This window comes from Neoarius graeffei, chromosome 1 (assembly GCF_027579695.1).
Source record: "Neoarius graeffei isolate fNeoGra1 chromosome 1, fNeoGra1.pri, whole genome shotgun sequence".
Taxonomy (NCBI): domain Eukaryota; kingdom Metazoa; phylum Chordata; class Actinopteri; order Siluriformes; family Ariidae; genus Neoarius; species Neoarius graeffei.
This window is the reverse complement of record NC_083569.1, coordinates 7,785,486-7,813,255: the sequence shown is the minus strand read 5'-3', so window position 1 is coordinate 7,813,255 and position 27,770 is coordinate 7,785,486. Positions and strand designations below refer to the sequence as shown.

Below are 27,770 nucleotides of genomic sequence, written 5' to 3'. Positions count from 1 at the left end.
CACTTTGTTAGAAATGGTCAGTGTTGCTCCTTCTTACCTGCTCTTGGTACTTGATCTCATAATCCAAGATGACGCCGTTGGGTCGCTCTGGAGGCAGCCAGGAGAGGCTGAGGGTGCTCGCTGTGGAGCGCATGAGGTGCACCGTGGGTACAGCTGAAGGTGCTACAGAGTCGAGAGAGACAGAGAAACACAATAATCAGCATTTCAGGACCCTTTGTTATAGCAGCTGAAATTATGTGAAGCTCATTGCTGTGCATTTTAGTTAAATGCTGTTATGGGAACAGTGTGCGGTGGTACGATGCGACAAGATGAGGTCATCCAAAAAGTGCAGAGGCTGGAGGAGTGGTCAAGTCATCATTTTTGGAAAGGTTTATTGACGAGAAGGCCAAGCTGATCCTCACCCGCCTGATTGGTGGTTATATTGACGGTGGCGTAGCGCGGCGTGACGGGGCTTTTGGGCGAGACGCCGTTGACGGCCTGGATCTCGAAGCTGTAGTGCGTGTGGGCTTGCAGGTTCCTGACGGCTGCGTGTCTCTCGGCGAGGCCCAGGCGCCGTGGCGCGACCTCGACGTTGTCGTCGCAGCGCACACAGGCGCCGTGCTCGCACTTCTTACACACCACGTTGTACACGAGGTCGGCTCGGCCGCCCGAGTCACGTGGCTTCGCCCACTCCAGATACACGGACGTCTCGTTGATGCTGGAGATCACGCTGAGAGGGGCTGAAGGGACAGCTGAAGACAGAGACGGAAGGAAACGCTCAAACAAAGATGCTTCCTGTTACGTTATAGCAGCTATAAACAAACAGTTGTTCCTTCCCCAGCTTCTCAAATATAAAAACACACTCACTGTACATTCGAGAGCATTTAGTACGACTGAAAATTACTAAGTTCTGGTTCTCAAAACAGACCTCTTGTCTGTTTTAAAATCCAAACTCTACTATTACGGTTAGTCAATTAAAAGTTTATCGACAGCAGCAAGTATAAATCGTCGTTCGTGCTGTGGAGTGGGATGGGCATTTATTTTTGCCGCCATGTTTTGGGTCCACGCGACGTTCGAGTGAATCCCACAGAAGCAAACTTCACTTGCCAAACATGTCTTTGCTCGTCAACTCTGTTTGGGAGAAGATGGAAAATTGTATAAATGTAATTTTTTACTCGACTGCCGCTTTAAGTTAAAGTTGATGGATCCGGTTGAAAATTGAAGCGGACGTTTTGCTGTTTAATGATGCTCAGAGCTGGAGCAGAGCAGCATCGCCTCAGGCAGCACGACTTAACCCTCTAAGGGTTTTTGTCATTTATCTATAAATTATATCCTATTAAAACAGTGCTTAACCGTGGTCATCACGAGCGCACGGTCAGTCTTTTGGAAAGAAACTCACCAGTTCATGCTGGTGGCTGAGGGAATAAAGATGAAGAGATATAGATCTCACACACACACACGACCCTCTTTGTGGCTGGTTATTGAAAACATGCACATGATTTACATGTTCGAAAATTTAAAAAGTCGTCTCTGACAGTTACTTTACAACGAGCGTTTTATTTATTTATTTCTCTTACACCACAGCAATTTGCCATCGGTTACGTTTTTAACTCCGTAAAGTACGTTATACTTTTTAATCCGTTTATTCTTTGTTTGCAAATCATGTGACTTTTTGCCTCCTGGTCCACTTCCGGTTTCCAAGCGTAGGCGTATCAGAAGCTCGCTGGCCGTGCTGTGAAAATTCTCCATGCAGACGCTCATCTAAGTTTCCAAATCGGTCATTGTTTTAACTCTTGAATATTTTCGATCATTAAAAAGCTTATAAGGGGCGGCACGGTGGTGTAGTGGTTAGCGCTGTCGCCTCACAGTAAGAAGGTCCGGGTTCGAGCCCCGGGGCCGGCGAGGGCCTTTCTGTGCGGAGTTTGCATGTTCTCCCCGTGTCCGCGTGGGTTTCCTCCGGGTGCTCCGGTTTCCCCCACAGTCCAAAGACATGCAGGTTAGGTTAACTGGTGACTCTAAATTGAGCGTAGTTGTGAATGTGAGTGTGAATGGTTGTCTGTGTCTATGTGTCAGCCCTGTGATGACCTGGCGACTTGTCCAGGGTGTACCCCGCCTTTCGCCCGTAGTCAGCTGGGATAGGCTCCAGCTCGCCTGCGACCCTGTAGAACAGGATAAAGCGGCGAGAGATAATGAGATGAGATGAAAAAGCTTATAAATCTCTGCTTTCCAAAGAAACGCATCTCCTTAAAGTGCCATTCCACCATTGGATGTATTCTTTGGCATAAAATACAATATATTTTATGACAACATGACTAGACAGAGAAATCTTTTAGCTTCAAAATGATATATCAAACATAATTTTTTGACAACGACAAGTATATTCATTTTGCGACCAAAGTCACCTACCCTTTTAATTTCCGTGCGGTAATGAAACGTGATGTCATCGGCAGGTTCCCCTTCTTGTGTACCACGTCACGTGTGACGTGGCACAGATTATCAGCAATGGCGGATAGAACGCGATTTCCACTTGTCGATTGCTGTGCCGATATTCACCATCGACCGTCTCCTTTGGGCATCACTTACTATTTTCCTTCGCTTCTTTTCCGAAGCTGACAATCGCGTTCTATCCGCCATTGCTGATAATCTGTGCCACGTCACACGTGACGTGGTACACAAGAAGGGGAACCTGCCGATGACATCACGTTTCACTACCGCGCGGAAATTAAAAGGGTAGGTGACTTTGGTCGCAAAATTAATATACTTGTCGTTGTCAAAAAATTATGTTTGATATATCATTTTGAAGCTAAAAGATTTCTCTGTCTAGTCATGTTGTCATAAAATATATTGTATTTTATGCCAAAAAAATACATCCAATGGTGGAATGGCACTTTAAGATCTGTTCAGTACTTTGGGAGGAATGGCAGATTGAACTCTCTACAACAGAGTCAAAACTCGGGAAACCGAAAGCGTTTTCGTAGCTTTACCTACTTATTTTTTTCAAATCAAACCGATTCATGTAAATAACTATTTTAGAATATTAATGGAGTTGTTTTGATGAAAACCGCTTTATCCTGTTCTACGGGGTCGCAGGCAAGCTGGAGCCTATCCCAGCTGACTACGGGCGAAAGGCGGGGTACACATAGACAACCATTCACACTCACATTCACACCTACGGTCAATTTAGAGTCACTAGTTAGCCTAACCTGCATGTCTTTGGACTGTGGGGGAAACCGGAGCACCCGGAGGAAACCGACGCAGACACGGGGAGAACATGCAAACTCCACACAGAAAGGCCCTAGCCGGCCACGGGGCTCGAACCCGGACCTTCTTGCTGTGAGGCGACAGCGCTAACCACTACACCACCGTGCCACAGATTAAAAAAAAAAAAAAAAGCAGTCAGGAACGCGAGGGTCAGTTTCAGTTCAGTTAATGTGAATTGTTTATTGGATGCGGATCAGACTTTTTTTTTTTCGAGGTTCACCTTGAAAGCTAGGAATATGCATCGAAATAATAATTTATATTCTTTCATATAAACACTAGTAGGCCTGACTTTTGAGAAATACAAAGGCCTACAGAGCACAAAGAGGGGATTAGAAATAAATCTTTTATTACTTTTTTTATTTTGATAGAGAATGGTAGACGTGAATAGCATTCAGTGCTTATTTATGCATATTTTATAATTAACACCGATTTTTCCTTCTTTGTGATGTATAAAGGAGTTAAGATCGGCTTTATATCGCACAAATAAAGCCATTTGCTGAAACTTTGAAGAACAGAGTGTACCGATTTAACGGTTTTGTTTGACCTAATTAGCATAATTCATACTAATTTGCATAACTGGCTTTTACAAGTTTTTTAAACTTTGTATTCAGTATACAACTATCTACGTGCTGCCAATTTCCATGTAAATATCTTGGAAAATAAGAAGTTATTAAGAAAAAACAAAACCATTTAAGCTCACTGGTTAATGAGGCCCATTTTGGATCATGTGATCCTCATACAGAATATAAAAATTAAGCCTTTTTTTTCCCCTCAATCTTTGATTTGTAATCTCTCAAGAACGGAAAAACACGTTTTATTTCTGTAAAAAGTATGTTGTTCTGCATTCAATGAGAGCAGTTTCAAGCAATTTGAATTTTCATTTGATATGCCTACTAAGTGACGGGCAACAAAGATGGCGTCCAAGCCAAGTATGCGTCCGTCGTCATCTTGTGGAAAACAAGCAATTCTCCATCTGACCGTTCACAGACGAGAACCAAAAGCAGATTTGAGATATCAAGAAAAAAATTATATACAGTTAGGCCCATAAATTTTTGGACAGAGACAACATTTTTCTAATTTTGAACAAAACAATTCAGATGCAGTTGAAGTTCAGACTTTCAGCTTTAATTCAGTGGGTTGAACAAAATGATTGCATACAAATGTGAGGAACTAAAGCATTTTTTTTTTAACACAATCCCTTCATTTCAGGTGCTCAAAAGTAATTGGACAAATTAAATAATTGTAAATAAAATGAACATTTCTAATACTTGGTTGAAAACCCTTTGTTGGCAATGACTGCCTGAAGTCTTGAACTCATGGACATCACCAGACACTGTGTTTCCTCCTTTTTAATGCTCTGCCAGGCCTTTACTGCAGCGGTTTTCAGTTGCTGTTTGTTTGTGGGCCTTTCTGTCTGAAGTTTAGTCTTTAACAAGTGAAATGCATGCTCAATTGGGTTGAGATCAGGTGACTGACTTGGCCATTCAAGAATATTCCACTTCTTTGCTTTAATAAACTCCTGGGTTGCTTTGGCTTTATGTTTTGGGTCATTGTCCATCTGTATTATGAAACACCGACCAATCAGTTTGGCTGCATTTGGCTGGATTTGAGCACACAGTATGTCTCTGAATACCTCAGAATTCATCCGGCTGCTTCTGTCCCGTGTCACATCATCAATAAACACTAGTGACCCAGTGCCACTGGCAGCCATGCATGCCCAAGCCATCACACTGCCTCCGCCGTGTTTTACAGATGATGTGGTATGCTTTGGATCATGAGCTGTACCACGTCTTTACCATACTTTTTTCTTTCCATCATTCTGGTAGAGGTTGATCTTGGTTTCATCTGTCCAAAGAATGTTCTTCCAGAACTGTGCTGGCTTTTTTAGATGTTTTTTTTTTAGCAAAGTCCAATCTAGCCTTTTTATTCTTGAGGCTTATGAGTGGCTTGCACTGTGCAGTGAACCCTCTGTATTTACTTTCATGCAGTCTTCTCTTTATGGTAGATTTGGATATTGATGCGCCTACCTCCTGGAGAGTGTTGTTCACTTGGTTGGCTGTTGTGAAGGGGTTTCTCTTCACCATGGAAATTATTCTGCGATCATCCACCACTGTTGTCTTCTGTGGGTGTCCAGGTCTTTTTGCATTGATGAGTTCACCAGTGCTTTCTTTCTTTCTCAGGATGTACCAAACTGTAGATTTCGCCACTCCTAATATTGTAGCAATTTCTCGGATGTTTTTTTTCTGTTTTCGCAGCTTAAGGATGGCTTGTTTCACCTGCATGGAGAGCTCCTTTGACCGCATGTTTTCTTCACAGCAAAATCTTCCAAATGCAAGCACCACACCTCAAATCAACTCCAGGCCTTTTATCTGCTTAATTGAGAATGACATAACGAAGGAATTGCCCACACCTGCCCATGAAATAGCCTTTGAGTCAATTGTCCAATTACTTTTGGTCCCTTTAAAAACAGGGTGGCACATGTTAAGGAGCTGAAACTCCTAAACCCTTCATCCAATTTTAATGTGGATACCCTCAAATGAAAGCTGAAAGTCTGGACTTTATGTCCATGTCCATTATATAACTATAACTTGAATATGTTTCAGTAAACAGGTAAAAAAAAAAAAAAAAAAATTTGTGTCAGTGTCCAAATATATATGGACCTAACTGTATAATTTATGCTGATGGATTGGACCCCTACAGCTTAAAAAAGACGGACTTTTCAACAATACAGTTTCCAAGCATCTCCAATTACCTGGAAGTCCGAACGTGTTTTACAAATGAAAGCTTTGAAAAAGTCTTGATGACTTTTTCGTTTGTGGCTGGGTTCATGACGCTGGAAAAAGACTTCGAAAGGACAATAACAGTCTTTTTTTTTTTTTGAGAAGGTGAGTAATGTAAGCCGGAGTGTAGTACGTATGTGATTCGGGTCGGAGCTGCTGTAGGCATTTTTGCAACGATAACTTGCGTTTTATTTCACGACATTTCAAATGTAGCTCAGACTTATTTATGAACTGACTGAGCTGAACTAAGAATAGAACAAAAAGTCGAGGTAGAGAAGTCAAATCAACCGTTTTTCTTTCTTTCTCTCTATCTAAAAAAGATATAAAACTGCAGATACCTTTCTTGTGTGTGCATGGGTTTGATGCTTGCGATTACAGTATCACAAATCTTTTTTTTTTATTTTTAAAGAAAACACTCTCTGGTCTAAAAGCTCCAGTGATTAAATTCTGATTTTTATCAGTCCTGAGGTGCAGAATCATCCAATTGGTCTGATTTTCAACTGAGCCCGTCTGATTTTTACTGTTATTTCCTGATTAAATTTGTTTTTGAAGCTCAGGGTTTTGATTTGAAGGTTAATTTTGGTTAAAACTGCTCGGACAACCCGAGTTTCAATCAACAACCTACAAACTAGTTTCATCAGTGGTTTGATTTTAGACACACAAAGTTGATGGATGTACCTTTAACAATATGAGCATGTGGACTTTCGATTCCTTTTGAGCATGGTGAAAGGTTCACGAGCCTTTTTTTTTTTTTTTAAGATATTTTTAATTCATTCACCCTTGTGCATGACTTTTTAGTATCCTAGAATACTGTGTGTCTTTTTCTCGATTTGAACATCCAAATACTGGAGGCGAAACACAAGAAACTACTGCGAACGAATACGACGTCTGACCGTCGGCTGGAAATCTGAATACAGAATGAGGCGGATCACTACCGGAAGTGACGTCTGTTGCAAACAAAGACGTTTAATGTTAAAGTACAACCCCGATTCCAAAAAAGTACAAATTATAAATAAAAACGGAATGCAATAATTTACAAATCTCAAAAACTGATATTGTATTCACAATAGAACATAGACAACATAACAAATGTCGAAAGTGAGACATTTTGAAATTTCATGACAGCAACACATCTCAAAAAAGTTGGGACAGGGGCAATAAGAGGCTGGAAAAGTTAAAGGTACAAAAAAGGAACAGCTGGAGGACCAAATTGCAACTCATTAGGTCAATTGGCAATAGGTCATTAACATGACTGGGTATAAAAAGAGCATCTTGGAGTGGCAGCGCCTCTCAGAAGTAAAGATGGGAAGAGGATCACCAATCCCCCTAATTCTGCACCAACAAATAGTGGAGCAATATCAGAAAGGAGTTCGACAGTGTAAAATTGCAAAGAGTTTGAACATATCATCATCTACAGTGCATAATATCATCAAAAGATTCAGAGAATCTGGAAGAATCTCTGTGCGTAAGGGTCAAGGCCGGAAAACCATACTGGGTGCCCGTGATCTTCGGGCCCTTAGACGGCACTGCATCACATACAGGCATGCTTCTGTATTGGAAATCACAAAATGGGCTCAGGAATATTTCCAGAGAACATTATCTGTGAACACAATTCACCGTGCCATCCGCCGTTGCCAGCTAAAACTCTATAGTTCAAAGAAGAAGCCGTATCTAAACATGATCCAGAAGCGCAGACGTCTTCTCTGGGCCAAGGCTCATTTAAAATGGACTGTGGCAAAGTGGAAAACTGTTCTGTGGTCAGACGAATCAAAATTTGAAGTTCTTTATGGAAATCAGGGACGCCGTGTCATTCGGACTAAAGAGGAGAAGGACGACCCGAGTTATCAGCGCTCAGTTCAGAAGCCTGCATCTCTGATGGTATGGGGTTGCATTAGTGCGTGTGGCATGGGCAGCTTGCACATCTGGAAAGACACCATCAATGCTGAAAGGTATATCCAGGTTCTAGAGCAACATATGCTCCCATCCAGATGACGTCTCTTTCAGGGAAGACCTTGCATTTTCCAACATGACAATGCCAAACCACATACTGCATCAATTACAGCATCATGGCTGCGTAGAAGAAGGGTCCGGGTACTGAACTGGCCAGCCTGCAGTCCAGATCTTTCACCCATAGAAAACATTTGGCGCATCATAAAACGGAAGATACGACAAAAAAAAGACCTAAGACAGTTGAGCAACTAGAATCCTACATTAGACAAGAATGGGTTAACATTCCTATCCCTAAACTTGAGCAACTTGTCTCCTCAGTCCCCAGACGTTTACAGACTGTTGTAAAGAGAAAAGGGGATGTCTCACAGTGGTAAACATGGCCTTGTCCCAACTTTTTTGAGACGTGTTGTTGTCATGAAATTTAAAATCACCTAATTTGTCTCTTTAAATGATACATTTTCTCAGTTTAAACATTTGATATGTCATCTATGTTCTATTCTGAATAAAATATGGAATTTTGAAACTTCCACATCATTGCATTCCGTTTTTATTTACAATTTGTACTTTGTCCCAACTTTTTTGGAATCAGGGTTGTACGTCCACGAAACAAAGTTAGTTCCTGTTATCACTTATATTATAGCAGCTATAAAACGCTTGGTCCTTGAACATCCTCTTTTTCTCTGACTGAGACACAGCTTTGACACTGGAGACTCCTTCCATTAATGTTACATCATGGTCCCATTAGAAAACGTCATTATGGCCAACAATTATATGTTCTTTTTGTTAAATAAAGTCATGTTTTTAATATGTTATTAGTCTTATTTTTTTAAAAATCAGTGAAATATCTCCTCCTCGGTACCTGCGTATTGATTTTGTTAATTAGGGTTTTAGCCCGAAGCCAATTTCTTTTCAAGTTATTATCCTTTCCGAAGCTGCGAGAAGTGTTTTAACTCCGTTTCCTTCCTCCTTCGAGGTGAGACAAGCCCTGAAATATGGCTCGGCTATGACGTGCTCCTGGGAGCGTGAATTAAACAAACGGCTTGGCAACTCCAGAATATATGCGCATGATTTACATCCAGAACACCACACTGTCTCCAAAAAACTTGGAAGATGTTTGCTTTTAATTTCAGGACTAATAAAGAATCTAATCTATTCCCCCCCCCGATACGGATTCCTTTGACTTTTGGGAGAACTGCGAGCTCGCTCCTCTTCCATTTTCACAATTCTTTACCCTTCACTTGCTATGCGTCGACTGAAACATCTGTCAAATAAATAAATGCAAATTTATTATAATAACCTCTGCGATAAATGTATTTACACAAATCCCAATTTATTTTCCAATTATTATGATTATTTAAAAAGTGAACACGGTTTAAAAATCAAGGGTAAAATTTATTTTTGGCACCCTTCGTTAAAACACTTATCTATTCCAAATATAAAAATCAGCAGCGCTTGTAGTAAGCGATGTGTGATATTTTGCGCATAAACGTATGCAAGCAGTGGTCACTTTTCAAATATATACAACCCCAATTCCAAAAAAGTTGGGACACTGTAAAACAAATAAATACAGATTATGAAGATTTGCAAACCATGGAAACTCTTTCATTGAAAATAGTATAATAGAATAGTAATAGAAAATAGTTTTGAATTTTATGTCGGCAAGACGTTTCAGAAAAGTTGGTACGGGGCAACAAAAGACTGAAAGTTGTGTAATGTTGGGGGAAAAAAAACAAAACAACTAGATCAGGTTAATTGGCAACAGGTCAGTAAGATGACTGGGTATAAAAAGAGCATCCCAGAGACGTGGAGTCTCTCAGTCAGAAGTAAAGATGGGGAGGGATTCACTACTCTGTAAAAGACAGTGCAACAATTTAATAAAAATAACATTCCTCAATGTAAAATTGCAAAAAATTTGTAGATCACATCATCTATGGTCCATAATATCATTAAAAGATCCAGAGAATCTGGGGAAATCTCTGTATGCAAGAGACAAGGCTGAAAACTGACATTGGATGCCTGAGATCTTCAGGCCCTCAGGAGACACTGCGTTAAAAGCAGACACGTGTCTGTAGTGGAAATCACTGTATGGGTTCAGGAACACGTCAGAAAACCACTGTCTGTGAAAACAGTTCGTTACTGCATCCACAAACGCAAGCTAAAACCAGATATAAACAATATCCAGAAACACCACCACCTTCTCTGGGCCCGAGCTCTTTTACGATGGACTGAGGCGAAGTGGAAAACTGTCCCGAGGTCCGACGAATCAAAAGTAGAAATTCTTTTTTTTGAAATCATGGCCACCACGTCCTCCAGGCTAAAGAGGAGAGGGACCATCCGGCTTGTTATCAGCGCACAGCTCAAAAACATTCAGCATCTGTGATGGTATGAGTGTGCGTTAGTGCACATGACATGGGTAGCTTGTATATCTGGGAAGGCATCATTAATGCTGAATGATATATACACGTTTCAGAGCAATATGCTGCCATCCAGACTAAATCTTTTTCAGGGAAGGCCTTCCTTCTTTCAGCAAGACAACGCCAAACCGCTTTCTGCACAGATTAAAACTGCACGGCTCTGTAGTAAGAGAGTCCGGGTGCTAAACTGGCCTGCTGCAGTCCAAACCCATCTCCTGAACTGCTGAGCAACTGAAATTGTATATCAGGCAAGAATTTCTCTTTCAAAGCTCCAGCAATCGGTCTCTTCAGTTCCCAAACATTTACAGAGTGTTGCTAAAAGTAGAGGTGATGCAACACAGTAGTAAACATGCCCCTGTCCTAACTTTTCTGAAACGTGTTGCTGACATCAAATTCAAAATGAACATATATTTTTTCATTAAAAAAAAATAAAATCTCAGTTTCAACATTTGCTTCGTCTTTGTACTATTTTCAATGAAATATAAGGTTTCCATAATTTGCAAATCATCGCATTCTGTTTTCACCGTCCCAACTTTTTTTGGAATTGGGGTTGTTTAAAAAAAAAAAATTTTAACTGGGCGGCACGGTGGTGTAGTGGTTAGCGCTGTCGCCTCACAGCAAGAAGGTCTGGGTTCGAGCCCCGTGGCCGGCGAGGGCCTTTCTGTGCGGAGTTTGCATGTTCTCCCTGTGTCCGCGTGGGTTTCCTCCGGGTGCTCCGGTTTCCCCCACAGTCCAAAGACATGCAGGTTAGGTTAACTGGTGACTCTAAATTGACCGTAGGTGTGAATGTGAGTGTGAATGGTTGTCTGTGTCTATGTGTCAGCCCTGTGATGACCTGGCGACTTGTCCAGGGTGTACCCCGCCTTTCGCCCGTAGTCAGCTGGGATAGGCTCCAGCTTGCCTGCGACCCTGTAGAACAGGATAAAGCGGCTAGAGATAATGAGATGAGATGAATTTCTCAAAAAACATCTGAGTGGAAAAATCATTTTGTATAATGTTTCTTTCTGAAAGGTGCCAGCAATTCTGGAGCGGATTCTAAGTGTCCTGTCTGCGATCCCCTGGATTGAAACTTTCTGGCTGGTTGTTTCGGATAACACCAGACTATTGCGGTATTGAACAGCATGATGCTGCACAGTGTAATAGCGTATAATGCAGCATTACATTAGGTTATAGTAGAGCAGGAGTGTGCAACCCTTCCAGCGTTATTGAAACAGCCTGTGAGCTACCTTACAAGTATAATTAGATTTGGCCCACTACTAAGAAGTTTAAAAAAAAAAACCTGTTTCTATTTTGAACTTCTGCAGTCCAAAAAAACCCACAACTTATCAAACCCTCCTCGCCCTCTCACTCTCATTCAAGCAGTGAAGAAAGAGAGAATACATTCATTACAATGTTTCCAACGTAAAAATGAATCACGATATTGGCGCATTTATAAAACTCTAACATACAGCGGGTCAGGTCAATTAATCGGCAGCAGATGGTTGTTGCAGTGATTATATCTGTTGTTGCTAATTATTTCATAATGAATTATTACAGGTGACCTGTGGCCCTCGACTTTTCTTTGAGCTCCATCTGCTCCACGGTTTGAGAAAGTCTGAACATCATGCAAAAGAATACCAATAACGTAACATCATTTCACAAAACTGTTTCGCAGCTGAAAATAGATTTAATCCAGGGCTTTGAACCAGAATTTTTTTCCTATTGGTTCGTTCCGAACAGAAACGGAATTTTAACGTTTCCGGTTTTGGGTTCCACCATTAAAGAGACGTTCCCGAACCGGTTAGAACAAAAAAATTTTCGTTCCCGGAACGGTTAATTACGTTCCCTGTCAGCGGTTTAACAAATGGCTATAACATTATGTCTCTGTCTCATCCAGCTTAAGCCAAATGTAGGCTAATTCTATTACAACCTTCATTAAATAAGTCAAGAAATAATTCAAAACAATTATTATTTCAAATGTTGGCGATTTGGATTCTCAGTATGTCTTCCCATCTACACAAACAGAAAAAGTGCCAAAAATGAAAGATAATTCGTTTAGTGTGTTACCAAAGGCTAGTCAGGCCCTATGCATTGATAGGCTAACAGAGGTTAACGTCATTTAATGTTCGCGAGCCTCTCGTTAACGTGGACAAATATATTGATATCGTGTTTGAAATTGACGTTTTTGAATAACGATAGACTGCAATATTTACCTCTTATTTAAGATGTGGAGACGTGATAGTCGTCCACCCTCCCGCTCTCTCCATTCAGTCAGCGAACGTCACACAGGAAGTGAACCCCAGCGGGTCATAGAAACTTGCGCAGGAGAAGAATGACTTTTTTATTTGTAGGCTACGGAAACTTTGAGGAACGAAATAAAAACCGGTATTAACCGGTTACCATTATTTTTAATAAGCGTTTCTGTTCCGGAACATAAAAAATAATAAAAGTTTCTGGTTTCGTTTCTGTTCCATGTGAAATAGAAAAAGTTCCCGGTTTTCGTTTTCGTTCCTTGAACCGGTTCAAAGCCCTGGTTTAAACTTAAAGTGAAGTTCAGTTCTAGTCAACACAACCTTTTACAAAATATTACAGCTACTGCAACCTATTACGTGTTACTCTGACCCCTTCTTGTCTATGACGACAGTGGAAACGTGAGAGAAAACCATCAGCAAGTTTCTTTCTTCGGAGGTGGCTGGGGCTCCATCGATCTTTGAGCCGCATAGTCCTATATGGGCGTTCCACCAAGCTGCACCTCCCCATTAGGATGTACCGTGATTCCTCCAATGTTAAAGTCTCCACCGCAGGGATGCTAGCGAAGACCGGAAGGAAATGGCAGGCACAGGAAGCAGTTAGCACAGCAGAGTCAAAACATCTTGGTGGGCAGGGCTGAGCCTGGAGAAGCGTCAACTGGTTCAGGATGAGAGGTGGAGGAAGAGCGCTCCAGCAAGATGGTCAAGCAAGGTGCTTGAGCATACTGAACCTCGCAAGATCACTTGGACAGATCTCTGGAAAGCGGAACCTTTGCGAGTCAAGTTTCTCATCCGACCAGTCTGTGATTTACATGACCGGTATTTAGCAGACGATCTTATCCAGAACGACGTACAACATCCCCAATTGCTCCCCAGACTGCGCTGGGTGTCAGGTGCCTTGCTCAAGGGCACGTGAGCCGTTCCAGGGAATCAAACCGACGACCTTTAGGTCACAAAGCTGCTTCTCGAACCATTAGGCCATGGCTTCAACAAGATGCTCTCCCAAATCCAGCCAACCTGCACTGCTGAGGCCTGGCAAACTCCTTCATGCCCACTGTGCCAGTGGAGAGCACTCGTCTCTAACGCACATGGTTTTGAGATATCTTTTCAAGCCTACTCTAGGTGTACCATTCTTTCCTCATCTCTGGCTCCACGTATTCCTTGGTTTTCCCGGCTGCGCCTTCTTTCCTGTTGGATTCCATGCCTGTGCCAGTTTTGTGATGTTATTTTTTGGCTTTCGCAAAGTATGACCAATCCATGCCCATTTCCTTCTAGGAATAAGTTGCTCTACTGGCTCCTGCCCCGTTTGTCCCCGTTGATCCAGCTGGTTCATAACCTAGTATTTCCTAGATCACAACCTACAATCTACGCTACCTATTACAATCTATAAATCAGTGTTTTTTCAATAGGTCGACGCAATAGATTATTCTGGCTGTGATATCGAACAGGAAAAAAAAGCAGATCTGAAGCTACTCATGTGTTACATGGTGAGTTTTTAGCCCCTTGCTGTGCGACACAGGTCTTGGCCTGGACTCTAACTCGTATAGAAGCAGAAACTCCAGCGTGTGAAAGCTCACACTGCTTAGCTCCACCAGATCAAATCTAATCCCTCAAAGGGTCAGATAAAAGCAGGCATTTATTCCGAGTCACTTCGATCGAATCAGCTAATCGCTTGCACATATTCATTCCAAAAGCGTCGCCCCCTCGAAGGAGCCCTCGTCTGACAGGACGGATTTCAGAACCGATGGATTTTTACTTGGAGAGTTAGAATGCAAAGTAATTAAAAGCAGAGGCTGCAGTTAGACACGAACCAAACGAGCCTCTGGGAATGAATAAATAAATAAATAAATAAATAAATTCTAATCTGACTCCTTCTTCCAGACTGATATTAAGTGCACGCTCCTCTGTGAAATCCATTCATAACATGCGATCTTTGAAATCATCGAGCTGTTTGTTGCGTAGGCTTGCGTGAGTGCATGCAATATTGCTGATTCAATCCACGTGCGTGCGCACAATTAGCCTGCAGGCTAAGTGGTTCCGGGATTCGCTTTGATAATGGCGAGGAAGGAAGGTGGCCTTTATTGCTTTTTTATTCAGTGTCATCAGGCAAATTAAACATGTTCAACAAGGTGGGGAAATAAAAGAGACTCACTGGTGCAGGACGAGTCAGGAGAGTCACCGTCGGCACGGTAGTAACCGTTCTGACACGGGCACACGCTGGACGCGGATGACACGGCCCGGCTGAAAGGTGGACACGGGGTGCAGAAGCCTTCGCCCTGCTTGGACTTGAAGGAGCTGGGCGTGCATGCTGAGAAGGACGAAAAGAGGGGAGGAAGGAAGGAAGGAAGGAAAGGTTACCTGAGGCAAAAAAAAAAATCTGCACTCTAATTTAACACTCGATTATTCATCACAATTGTATCTGCAGCAACCGATTACACTTAACATATTGGTCATACTTTGGAAATACTGGATATAATTATTTCGACATCTCAGACCTACTTTGGACATATTCAGTGTCACACTGGACATACTTTCGGACATACCTTGGAAGCACTAAGCATACTTTGGACATACTGGCAATATTCTGGACATCATTTGATATTCTTTGGTTTGGACATACTTAGCCACTGGATATTCTTTGTGTATATTATGCATACTGGCTCTACTTTGGACACACCGGACATGCTTTCTAATCTGATCTATAAACCTATTTTACGCTCTGAACTCATGCAATGCTGACCATTTTTTTTCCCTTCTTTGCACAGTCGGATATCTCAATCATAATCTGTCACTCAGTCATAACACTGAAAGAAAATGGCACCTTGCGATGGGACCAGTTTTGACTTTTGGCTAAAACACAGATTGTATCAGTATGGTATCAGAACTGTAGCCGGATAATTATTAGAGCTCAAACGTGCCATTTATTGAAAGACCGTGATGACGAGATTTAACAAAGGTGAAATGCTGAACAGCATGTGCTGCTGCTATTTTGCAGTAGACGACACCAGCGCACCACGCCCTCCTCCATCCCGTTCTGAATGGAATCGACGTGGAAATAGCTTGAAGAGCGGAGAGTCACATTGGAATGCCGGCTGCCTGCGTTATTGCTCTACACGCTGCAGCGGCTGAATTATATCTCAGCTACCGGGCCTGCTTCAGTATTCCGCACATGATATATATTAGTTCCTGACTGAAGGAGAGAGTGTGAGGATAATAAGAAAGTGGAAAATCCAAGCGAGTGGCCCCTTAACAGGCACGATGCTCTGCATTCAGATAGGTACAGGGTGAGAGGGAGAGACACAAAGACGTATGGTGAACACAAAAGTGGTAGAAAAAAGTCAGAGAGAGAGAGAGAGAGAGAGAGATATGGTCGGGAAAAATAATAGCCAGAGAAAGAGAGACATGGGGAGAGAGAGAGAGACAAAGACATATGGTGAGAGCAAAAGTGGTACAAAAAATAAGTCAGAGAGAGAGAGAGAGCAAAATTAAATAGAGAGAAAGAGACAGAGAAGGAGATAAAGTATGAAAGAGACACAGACAGAGAGAGAGAGAGAGAGAGAGAGAGAGATGCTTAGGAAAAATAACAGCCAGAGAAAGAGACATATATGGGGAGAGAGAAAATAGATAAAATGGTGAGAGAGATATACCACAATTAAATAGAGAGACAACGAAGATAAAGTATGAGAGAAAGAGAGAGAGCACAATTAAATAGAAAGAGACGAGAGAGAGAGACAGACAAAGACAAACGGTGAGAGAAAAGTGGTACAAAAAAATAAGTCAGAGACCGAGAGAGAGAGAGAGGGAGAGAGACAGAGAGACCACAATTAGAGAGAAAGAGACAAAGGAGATAAAGTATGAGAGAGAGAGACAGACAGACAAAGACATTGTGAGAGTGAAAGTGGTACAAATGAGTCAGAGAGAGAGAGAGAGAGAGAGCGAGAGAGAGAGATGGTTAGGAAAAATAATAGCCAGAGAAAGAGAGACATATGGGGAGAGAGACAAAGACAGAGACATATGGTGAGAGTGAAAGTGGTACAAAAAAATAGTCAGTGAAAGAGACACACAGAGAGAGAGAGAGAGAGAGAGAGAGAGAGATACCACAATTAAATAGAGACAAAGAAGAAGATTAAGTCTGAGAGAGAGAGATGGTTGGGAAAAATAATAGCCAGAGAAAGAGACACATATGGAGACAGAGACACAAAGACATATGGTGAGAGAGAAAATTGATAAAATAGAAGAGAGAGAGAGAGAGAGAGAGAGAGAGAGAGAGAGATGGGCAGACAGATACATTGTGAGAGAAAGTAATGAAGTATAGGAGAGAGAGGGGGAGAGGTACAGGGAGAGATTTGGTACTAGAGAGAACTAAAGTAAGATAGAGAAGCAGAGAACAATGGGGAAGAGATTTAGAAAGATGGATGTGGAGAGAGAGAGAGCTAGCAGTAGAGAATGTGAGAGACTGCAGAACAGAAAAAAGAGAGGGTGGGTGAGACACTTTCATATAAAATTGATCGAGAAAACAAACAGAAAGAGGAAAGCTTAAGCAAATGAGAGAGAATTAACAGGACGGACAGACAGATATATATAGAGAGACAGGGAGGGGTGACAACATGCCCAGGCAGACAGATAAATGCCTGGGACAGAGCTGGCTGAGGTAAGCATTAGCTGTGTCCAGCCAGAGAGGTGATAAAGGAAATTAAACCCCCACCTCTATCCTCACTACACAAATAGCCCACCCCCCACACTATCCACCCTTCCCAGCTTTTGGCCAAGTGGTGGTCTGGTGGTGCGCAACCACCCCGCAGGGAATCATCTATCAGTCCTTTAAGGCTTGCCCTTAACCTTGAGTGACCATACAGAAACAAACGAAGCTCGTCTGAACTCTGAGGAACTCCGCTGCATCTGCAGGTTTCTTCTTAATTACTCCAGTCTGTCTCGACTTATCCCCCCCATACCCCTCCCTGTCTGGTACTCTCTTTGCCTGCCTTTTATTTGTTTGTCCCTTTAAGATCCCCCACTATCTTTCTCTCTCACTCACTCGGTCTCTCTCGCTGGCTCACAGTTAGTGCAAACCACCCCCCCACCCCCCTTTTCGGCAACGACATCCGTCTCCGCTCTATCGCTCCGTTAGGACCTTGTCAGATCTGTCAGGAGCGGCTCTTGCTGGAAGCTTTGTTCTCCGACGCTGCTGCAGTCCTCCACCCGTTACTGATCGGCTTTTCTCTCCCTCTGTTCGGCGTACTCCAGCTCGGAGGAGACACGGGAGTGTGCACACACCAGCTGTAGCCAATCCCTCACATTCTTCCAAACATAAAGAGCTTCGACAAATCCTCCTGTCCATCTATTTCGTAGTGAAACTCTAATTCTAATTTGCACTGAAAGCCCCCCTCTTGAGTTCTGTGAGCCTTGTGACTAACAACTTCACCGTCCAATTAGTTCTTCCACGTTTAATCCTTTTAGGCCATTGAGGAACCTGATAATTCACTGTATCTGTGCCGAGAAAAGAGCCAAAGGCACCTTTCTGACCTCAAAATCATCGCTAATGGTGTTAAAAAAATAATAAAACCCACCTTACGACCTTGGCATCTACGCTTTCCAAAGTGTGCCTTGTGCCAGAAAATTCTCCAAACATGCTTTGAGGAATAGGCACTTAAGGCCTGATAAACCCCACTTACCCTGACACTGGGTGTCTTTCTTGGCTGGCTCAAAGCCTGGCATGCAGGTGCAGGATCCCACGGGAACCATCCACTCGCCATCTCCATTGCAGTAGAGCTTGAGAGGGACTGAAACCTCGACAGCATTAGGTACACACGCACCGGTAGCAATGACCAGCGAAGTGGCCTCTGCACCTGTCGCTGTTTCGGGGAAGACTGCGAAGCTGGCAATGGTAGTGGAGCACTTCTTGAAGAAGACCCGGGTGGAGATCAGGGACATGCAAGCACCCAAGTCCTGGAAGGCCAGGTAGAAACCAGCTCTGGATAGAGGTCCAAAGCTGCGCAATTTGGTGTTCACGATCCCCGACTCTAGCAGAGAGAAGCTCTCGTCAGGGGCAATAGTGTCCACCTGGAAGTAAAGGGTCAGAGGTTCAAGAAGAGGTCGAGTTGGACTTGCCAATGGGTGTACAGCTTAAGAAGATAGGAACACTTGGAACAGTAAACATCACTCCTTTCTATAGGCATGTTCTAATGTACAAGTTTGACACTATTCCTCATACACTCTGGTTTGTCTCTTCATTAGAACCTTGGCCCCTATTTTGGTATCGTTTATAGTCGCCTAAAATTTTAATATACCATTAGCATTTAACATCATTATGTATTTCTTCCAAACAAAAATAACCCCACCCTTAAAGTCTCCCCCACACCTCAGTCCCATCTGACCTTCACGTAAGGATTCTCCCGCCACTGTGGGCTGTTCGCCGTCGCCGTGTCTCCATCGGACTCATAATAAAACAGATTGAAAGTTTCTTTGCAAGAGCCGGGGATGTTGGGAATACTAGCACAATCCCGCACGGAGAACTTGAGCTCCACGTAGACGCGCAGCACACCTCGGCGTGGGATGAAGTCTGTCCGAAGCCAGTTGTTCTGGTTGGGCTCCAGGACGTTACACACCTGGTACGTTCGGATGGGATTCATGGAGTCGTCATAGCCACTGACTTCCTCCCACTGAGAGGAAAGAGCGAGTGTTATGAGAAAAGAAAAAAAGAACTGTCAATACAGGGAGCAGAATCATGAGGCTGTCTGAAGGTATACTGGTCAGTTAATTGGCAAGCGAGGATCAGATCCTCTGAGAATTACATAAGTTCTGGCTCTCGTCGTCCTGGAAAAGATCTACAGGTTGTACCCGAGCATTCTTTTGAACTTCAGACCAGAAATAATGCTCTCCAAAACGCCCGAGTGAATTCTCATTCAGCAATCTGGGTAAATGTAATCCATTTTCCAAGGTGACATTTGGGTCGGGGAACTTCGCGCTACACAATTAAGAAGCGGCTCGGCGAGGGGGAAAGCATGTGTTTATCTCGGGGTGCACGGGAGCGCATTACTTATAATGATGCATGGGTTTCGACATGCCAGACAACGAGCGCCAGCCAGCAGAAAGGACCGGACCGCTTAAGATTGTTGCCATGGCAACCTACCGTTTCCATTGACTGACTCCGCATGCAGAGTCCAAAGACAAATCGTACTACGGGAGCTGGGTGGAAAGGGGGTGGAGGGGGTTGGGTGGGTTGGGAGAGGTCTGTCAAGCTTAAGGTCAGAATATGTGGTGCTTAATTCCCTTATTGGTCATACGACAGTATATTTCAGATGTAGAAGGGAAAAATATATATTTTTTCATAAATGGAAGCTGCCTTAGGGAGAAATCTTTTCAACCGTAGAGCTTGTTTTCCTTTGTCCTTTGTGTACAAAGATGAATGTGTAGGTAGGCAACTACAGACAGACAGTACACTCATACTCACCCCGCTTTCTGGATAAGTGGTCCATGCTAGCTCGGTTGTGGCCCACTTGCTGTCCATAAGTGTCTCTGAAAGGCGGAGATAATCAGTAAACAACTATATCCAAACATAATGAAACATTGCATGCACCCAGGCCCTGTCCCCTTCCAAACCTGAGCTCATCACGGATTAGCATTCTCTCTCTGCATTATCTGCTGCATGCCTAATCACCATTTTTGTGCCGGCATATAGATAACGCCTGCATCGTTTATCTATCCTCAGCAGCAAAAGCTTGTGGCTCAGATGGAATAAGGCCCTGTTGCTTTGCCCATACAGAGGCACGCAGCACCCCCGGGGCATTTACTGTCCTCTAAATATACTCCAATCAGTGGAGCAAAACTAGCCAGCGTGCGGCTAGCGCACATGCTAATGTTTTATTCACTTTGTTGAGGCATCGCTCGATGAGGCTGAGCGCTCGCTTCAAATTAGCGCCGCTCTCTCATCTGCGAGTTCCTGCATGAAATATTCAGAGCAGAACGTCAACTTAGCCGATTAGGTCTCCGGAAAATACAGTTCAGGCAGTGTAGAAACACACACACACGCGTGGATGTGGAAACAGAGCACAGACACGCACTGACACGCACCACACATTCTCACATTGTTTATTCATACTGTAGAGCTCTTTTTCATTGGTGTGTAAATGACAGAGCAGAACAGGGTGAATTTAAGAGCATCCCGCTGTGTGAAATATTCATCTAATTATAATTAGAGGGAAGCTGCTTTGAAGCTTTGATCAATTCCTTATGACCACGCTGGCTTTTTTCTCAAGCCGCTTTGAAATTGTGCCTTTGCCTGCACTCGAGTGAAGAAGATCACTGTCACTGGCTTTGCGGTGATGCTTCTTGTGGACACTCCTGCGAATTACTCGAGAGATTTTCTCCAAGGCTCCAAGTATCTGGAATGAAGGGAAATGCAGAGAAATACAAATCGCCGAGCGCCGGACCGTTTGAGAACCTGGGCGATGTGATACTCCTATAACTTGGATCTTGGATGTGAACGTCTTGAAGAATGATGTCATCACTCTTGTGGGGTTTCACATAACTGGGATCAGATCGGTGTTGGAGCGCTCATATCGGTGAACATTAGCAAAAAACATATTAGCATTATGTTAGCAGTGCACAAGCAATTGCAGTAGCATTATTGCGTGTTAACTAGACACGTGCTAGAGCTAGAAGTACAGATCCAATACTAGTCTCAGTAACGAGAAAATATCGGGATCAGATTTGACGTACGTTATGTCGTAAACCCATCTCACACATAAAGAAAGATGCAATAGAAATTCTCTTCAACCAACGCCAAATCCTGTGCCAAAATGGAAACCCAATACTTTTGGCTGTAGCTAGCTTAAGCTATCTTATAATCCAAACAAAAACAAACCTTGAGTTGACTGTCGAGCGTTTGGACTTGGCATTGCAAAGTGATTGACAGGCAAATAGCGACGCCTCCTTGTCCTGATTGGTTGGATGTTGGTGCGTCGACATTGCTCTACAAAACGTCCATGATTGTTGCGACAATTTACGTCCTGTGTTTATATTCAACCCTAAACTGATATCAAAACTGAGTTCCTTAGTTACCGGATAGATAGCAACGTTTCAGATCAATATTTGCCTGAATGAACAAAGAAATCAAATGTGACACAATGTTCTGATGAGACAAAAGAAATAGCAGTGCAGCGTATTGGCTAACTTTTTTCTGAGCGCTCGCCAAGCTTGGCGAGTGCCTCTTAGGAAACACTCGCCAAACCTCTTGAACACTCGCCCACATGTTTCAGGCCCATGCATGACTTAACTAGGGGGGTTATTTTGACAATTGTTCATAAAGTAAAGTATTCTTACGGTCCATATAATTTAACTCCTTTATATATTAACTAAACGAGTATTAGAACAAACGAATAGCTCCATGAGATGCCTGGTGGCGCTGGGGCCCCTCCTAGAAAATTTCTGGATCTGCCATTTAAAAAGCTCTCTGACGCATGGATTCTGTAGATTTCAATGTCATTTGATAGTCATTTTTTTAATTGCTCATTGTAATTAAAATTAAATTGGAGGTATTGTCTCCAGTACTTGTTTTACACATCTTGACTTTTTTTTTCATCCAATAAGAATATATTTCCATTCATAATTTTGTTATTTCTCTCATCATTTTCTGTGCTGACTTACCCTTTGGTTTTGACAGGACCGACATACTGACCTTGGATGCTATAAGTCTTCAGGACAGGGGTCCCAGATGGGTTGATGTAAATAAATAAATAAATAAATAATGGGGGGGGGGCGCGGCACGGTGGTGTAGTGGTTAGCGCTGTCACCTCACAGCAAGAAGGTCCGGGTTCGAGCCCCGTGGCCGGCGAGGGCCTTTCTGTGCGGAGTTTGCATGTTCTCCCTGTGTCCGCGTGGGTTTCCTCCGGGTGCTCCGGTTTCCCCCACAGTCCAAAGACATGCAGGTTAGGTTAACTGGTGACTCTAAATTGACCGTAGGTGTGAATGTGAGTGTGAATGGTTGTCTGTGTCTATGTGTCAGCCCTGTGATGACCTGGCGACTTGTCCAGGGTGTACCCCACCTTTCGCCCGTAGTCAGCTGGGATAGGCTCCAGCTTGCCTGCGACCCTGTAGAACAGGATAAAGCGGCTAGAGATAATGAGATGAGATAAGATAAATAATGGGGGTCTACTACGCTAAACTCATGCTTAAATTGTGATTTATATACCTAATAATCTATATGTACTTCCTACATAATAGTTGGGGCCCCAAAAAAGGATATCTGGCACAGATTTTCTATGATATTTGGTCTAATAAAAATGATCAACAAGCAACCCCAGCCGAACGCGCCCGAAGTTGACACTTGCTGATTCCCGTGCTTTCCGGTTTCATTTTGCAATGGTGGCCCCCAACATGCACAAGGAAGGAGTTTTTGTCGAATATTTATTGGATTTGACATGAATACTTGGTAGGAACCCATCGTTTTGACCACACTCGCTGAGAAAGGAGCGTCTGGGCCGATATTTATTCACTGGCGAGTGGTTAAACTACACATGTCATATTGAAGACTTTCCTGCAGTGGCAAAACTACCCTGTTACAAACCACCAACATGGGAGACTCCATCCAAGAATGTTATCCCCAAATAAACATCTCTTTATAGAAAACCAGTTTTCTTGAGACAAGTTCTGGAAATCCTTCGAACCAATCGCCGTGGTTCTATATGAAGTTAACACGCTGGAGGCGTTTCTAACGAGCATTCGAGGCTAATAGAAGTTGTACAATGAGGACCTCCATGGATGATCTCTGTACAGAGCATCATTTTTCGACAACCCCTCGACTTGGAAGCTTCTGACACATGGGCCGAGTTGACTCGGGGGACCGAGAGAAGCCGAGAAAACGGTGCTCACTTGACCTCCATGGGATATATAACTAATGTGCTCGGTTGGAGAAACAGTGGCCTCGGAGTCTCACACACACACACACACGTGCACTCAGCATTGATTGAGCTCTGCCGCTGACACTGATGAGGAATCGAGCCAGCATTGAGCTGAAGTGAGGTGAGCGAGAAGGCCCTCCGATTCCTCCCTCCGATCGAGATTATTGAGACGCAGCCTAGCTGGAGGACGATGCTGCCTGTGCGTGTTTGTGTTTGTGCATATTCTTGTTACAAATGCACCTCAAGAGAATCTAAACAGGAAGAAGTGCCAGTGAAGCTTTGGTGAAAACTGTGCGACTTTACAGCCAATCTTACACGCCAGCGTCGGCTGGTTTCCCAAAAAGACAGGAGGGAGTGACGATCCACACCTTGCGCCAGCTTGTCCGTGTTGTTTTTCACACGCTATCAGACGTGTCGGTCCGTCAATGCTGACCTGCTCTTCCTTCGATGGATCAGACGTCGCTTCGGCCGCCCACGACGTCCTGACTTGAAAAGGTGTGCCGTCCTGCTCCTGCACCTTTGAATTCGCAGTCACCAGGCTTGACCTGTTCTGTTAGTCATACACAGCATCATCGCACACCCATCCATGCACGCATGCATGCATGCATGCAACACTGTGCATTTTTGGGTTTGGGTTTGGAACAAAGCCAAGGCACTGAACACCCTAAACATGTAATCACTGCATTGCACAGAGATCCTATTGTGCCATATTGAAGGGAAACAAAAAAAAAAAAAACCAAACTGCAGGTTATATCTAGAGAAGCCAATGGGACACCCATTTTCACCACCTTTATTGGAGATGTTCTGGAGCAATTCAGCAAGCCTTGGATAAATAAAATTAAATAAATAAACAAACAAATCGTGTAAAACAAAGTCAGACCGAATAGAAACACTGATAATGCTGAGCTTATTGAGGTTTGTCCGCGTGCGCTGCGGTAATATCGACATTCCGATACAAACCGGTTTTTAACAGGAATTTTAAAGAAAAAAAATACTTTTTTTTTTTTAGGAATTACCTTTTGGGTTTTTTTTTGTGAACAAAGGCACTTACCTTCAACAGCAGACACCACAGGCAGCAAAAGGCTGCACAAAACCAGCAAATAATCCATCATGAAGCGTCCAACATGAAGCGCAATTAGGACTCGACCATCACGAGAGCCGGAAAAGGAAAAAACAAAAAAAAACCTCCGACAAGCACAATTTGACTACGAAGGTAGGAAAGAAAGAAAGAAAGCAAGCTTTAACTGACTGACACATCCATATCGGCGCTATATCCGAATTCCCTCCCGCTGTTTCAAGCCCAATAATCCGCAAAGCATCTCTCTCTCTCTCCTCGCGCGCACAGCTGTTACAGTGTCGCGCTTTACTGCTGCTACGTGTTCGGCATCCTCGCGCGATCAAAGAAGCTGTTGCTTCTCTGCGGACGGTCCAGGGGGCGGGGCTAAGCACGAGCCCGAGCCCGAGCCACCAATGAGCACAAAACGCGGGACGCACAAAAAAGGAGGGGTCGTTAGCTCCGCCCACACGCCCACCTTTACCTGTGGTTAAAATGCCCATCTATCCATTATCTCTAGCCGCTTTATCCTGTTCTACAGGGTCGCAGGCAAGCTGGAGCCTATCCCAGCTGACTATGGGCGACAGGCGGGGTACACCCTGGACAAGTCGCCAGGTTATCGCAGGGCTGACGCAGAGACAAACCACCTTTACCTGTGACTAAAATGCCCATCTATCCATTATCTCTAGCCGCTTTATCCTGTTCTACAGGGTCGCAGGCAAGCTGGAGCCTATCCCAGCTGACTATGGGCGACAGGCGGGGTACACCTTGGACAAGTCGCCAGGTTATCGCAGGGCTGACACAGAGACAAACCACCTTTACCTGTGACTAAAATGCCCATCTATCCATTATCTCTAGCCACTTTATCCTGTTCTACAGGGTCGCAGGCAAGCTGGAGCCTATCCCAGCTGACTATGGGCGACAGGCGGGGTACACCTTGGACAAGTCACCAGGTTATCGCAGGGCTGACACAGAGACAAACCACCTTTACCTGTGACTAAAATGCCCATCTATCCATTATCTCTAGCCACTTTATCCTGTTCTACAGGGTCGCAGGCAAGCTAGAGCCTATCCCAGCTGACTATGGGCGACAGGCGGGGTACACCCTGGACAAGTCGCCAGGTTATCGCAGGGCTGACACAGAGACAAACCACCTTTACCTGTGACTAAAATGCCCATCTATCAATTATCTCTAGCCGCTTTATCCTGTTCTACAGGGTCGCAGGCAAGCTGGAGCCTATCCCAGCTGACTATGGGCGACAGGCGGGGTACACCCTGGACAAGTCGCCAGGTTATCGCAGGGCTGACACAGAGACAAACCACCTTTACCTGTGACTAAAATGCCCATCTATCCATTATCTCTAGCCGCTTTATCCTGTTCTACAGGGTCGCAGGCAAGCTGGAGCCTATCCCAGCTGACTACGGGCGACAGGCGGGGTACACCCTGGACAAGTCGCCAGGTTATCGCAGGGCTGACACAGAGACAAACCACCTTTACCTGTGACTAAAATGCCCATCTATCCATTATCTCTAGCCGCTTTATCCTGTTCTACAGGGTCGCAGGCAAGCTGGAGCCTATCCCAGCTGACTATGGGCGACAGGCGGGGTACACCCTGGACAAGTCGCCAGGTTATCGCAGGGCTGACACAGAGACAAACCACCTTTACCTGTGACTAAAATGCCCATCTATCCATTATCTCTAGCCGCTTTATCCTGTTCTACAGGGTCGCAGGCAAGCTGGAGCCTATCCCAGCTGACTACGGGCGACAGGCGGGGTACACCCTGGACAAGTCGCCAGGTTATCGCAGGGCTGACACAGAGACAAACCACCTTTACCTGTGACTAAAATGCCCATCTATCCATTATCTCTAGCCGCTTTATCCTGTTCTACAGGGTCGCAGGCAAGCTGGAGCCTATCCCAGCTGACTATGGGCGACAGGCGGGGTACACCTTGGACAAGTCGCCAGGTTATCGCAGGGCTGACACAGAGACAAACCACCTTTACCTGTGACTAAAATGCCCATCTATCCATTATCTCTAGCCACTTTATCCTGTTCTACAGGGTCGCAGGCAAGCTGGAGCCTATCCCAGCTGACTATGGGCGACAGGCGGGGTACACCTTGGACAAGTCACCAGGTTATCGCAGGGCTGACACAGAGACAAACCACCTTTACCTGTGACTAAAATGCCCATCTATCCATTATCTCTAGCCACTTTATCCTGTTCTACAGGGTCACAGGCAAGCTGGAGCCTATCCCAGCTGACTACGGGCGACAGGCGGGGTACACCCTGGACAAGTCGCCAGGTTATCGCAGGGCTGACACAGAGACAAACCACCTTTACCTGTGACTAAAATGCCCATCTATCCATTATCTCTAGCCGCTTTATCCTGTTCTACAGGGTCGCAGGCAAGCTGGAGCCTATCCCAGCTGACTATGGGCGACAGGCGGGGTACACCTTGGACAAGTCGCCAGGTTATCGCAGGGCTAACACAGAGACAAACCACCTTTACCTGTGACTAAAATGCCCATCTATCCATTATCTCTAGCCGCTTTATCCTGTTCTACAGGGTCGCAGGCAAGCTGGAGCCTATCCCAGCTGACTATGGGCGACAGGCGGGGTACACCTTGGACAAGTCGCCAGGTTATCGCAGGGCTGACACAGAGACAAACCACCTTTACCTGTGACTAAAATGCCCATCCATCCATTATCTCTAGCCGCTTATCCTGTTCTACAGGGTCGCAGGCAAGCTGGAGCCTATCCCAGCTGACTATGGGCGACAGGCGGGGTACACCTTGGACAAGTCGCCAGGTTATCGCAGGGCTGACACAGAGACAAACCACCTTTACCTGTGACTAAAATGCCCATCTGTCCATTATCTCTAGCCACTTTATCCTGCTCTACAGGGTCGCAGGCAAGCTGGAGCCTATCCCAGCTGACTATGGGCGACAGGCGGGGTACACCTTGGACAAGTCGCCAGGTTATCGCAGGGCTGACACAGAGACAAACCACCTTTACCTGTGACTAAAATGCCCATCCATCCATTATCTGTAGCTGCTTATCCTGTTCTACAGGGTCGCAGGCAAGCTGGAGCCTATCCCAGCTGACTATGGACAACAGGCGGGGTACACCCTGGTTATTGCAGGGCTGACCAAACTGGTGTCTGGTTGGAGTCTCATCGCATCGCTCATGTGGAGGACGGCCCC

At 44.3% G+C, this 27,770-nt stretch overlaps 1 protein-coding gene across 2 annotated transcripts in view; it reads right to left on the bottom strand.

Moving 5' to 3' along the window:
* The window catches only part of ephb3a (eph receptor B3a), a 68,615-nt gene extending 43,993 nt beyond the window's left edge, over nucleotides 1-24,622 (bottom strand). Inside the window, exons 1-7 of one of the 2 annotated variants that reach the window (XM_060929164.1) lie at nucleotides 24,562-24,622; nucleotides 20,063-20,127; nucleotides 18,987-19,271; nucleotides 18,285-18,672; nucleotides 14,765-14,920; nucleotides 402-731; nucleotides 38-162 (exon numbers count right to left, since the gene is read on the bottom strand). In XM_060929164.1, the coding sequence (XP_060785147.1) occupies nucleotides 38-162; nucleotides 402-731; nucleotides 14,765-14,920; nucleotides 18,285-18,672; nucleotides 18,987-19,271; nucleotides 20,063-20,127; nucleotides 24,562-24,622 (1,410 nt within the window). The remainder of the gene's footprint in view (nucleotides 1-37; nucleotides 163-401; nucleotides 732-14,764; nucleotides 14,921-18,284; nucleotides 18,673-18,986; nucleotides 19,272-20,062; nucleotides 20,128-24,561) is intronic. The other variant, XM_060929173.1, reaches the window with a different exon arrangement.
* Nucleotides 24,623-27,770: the final 3,148 nt, after the last annotated feature.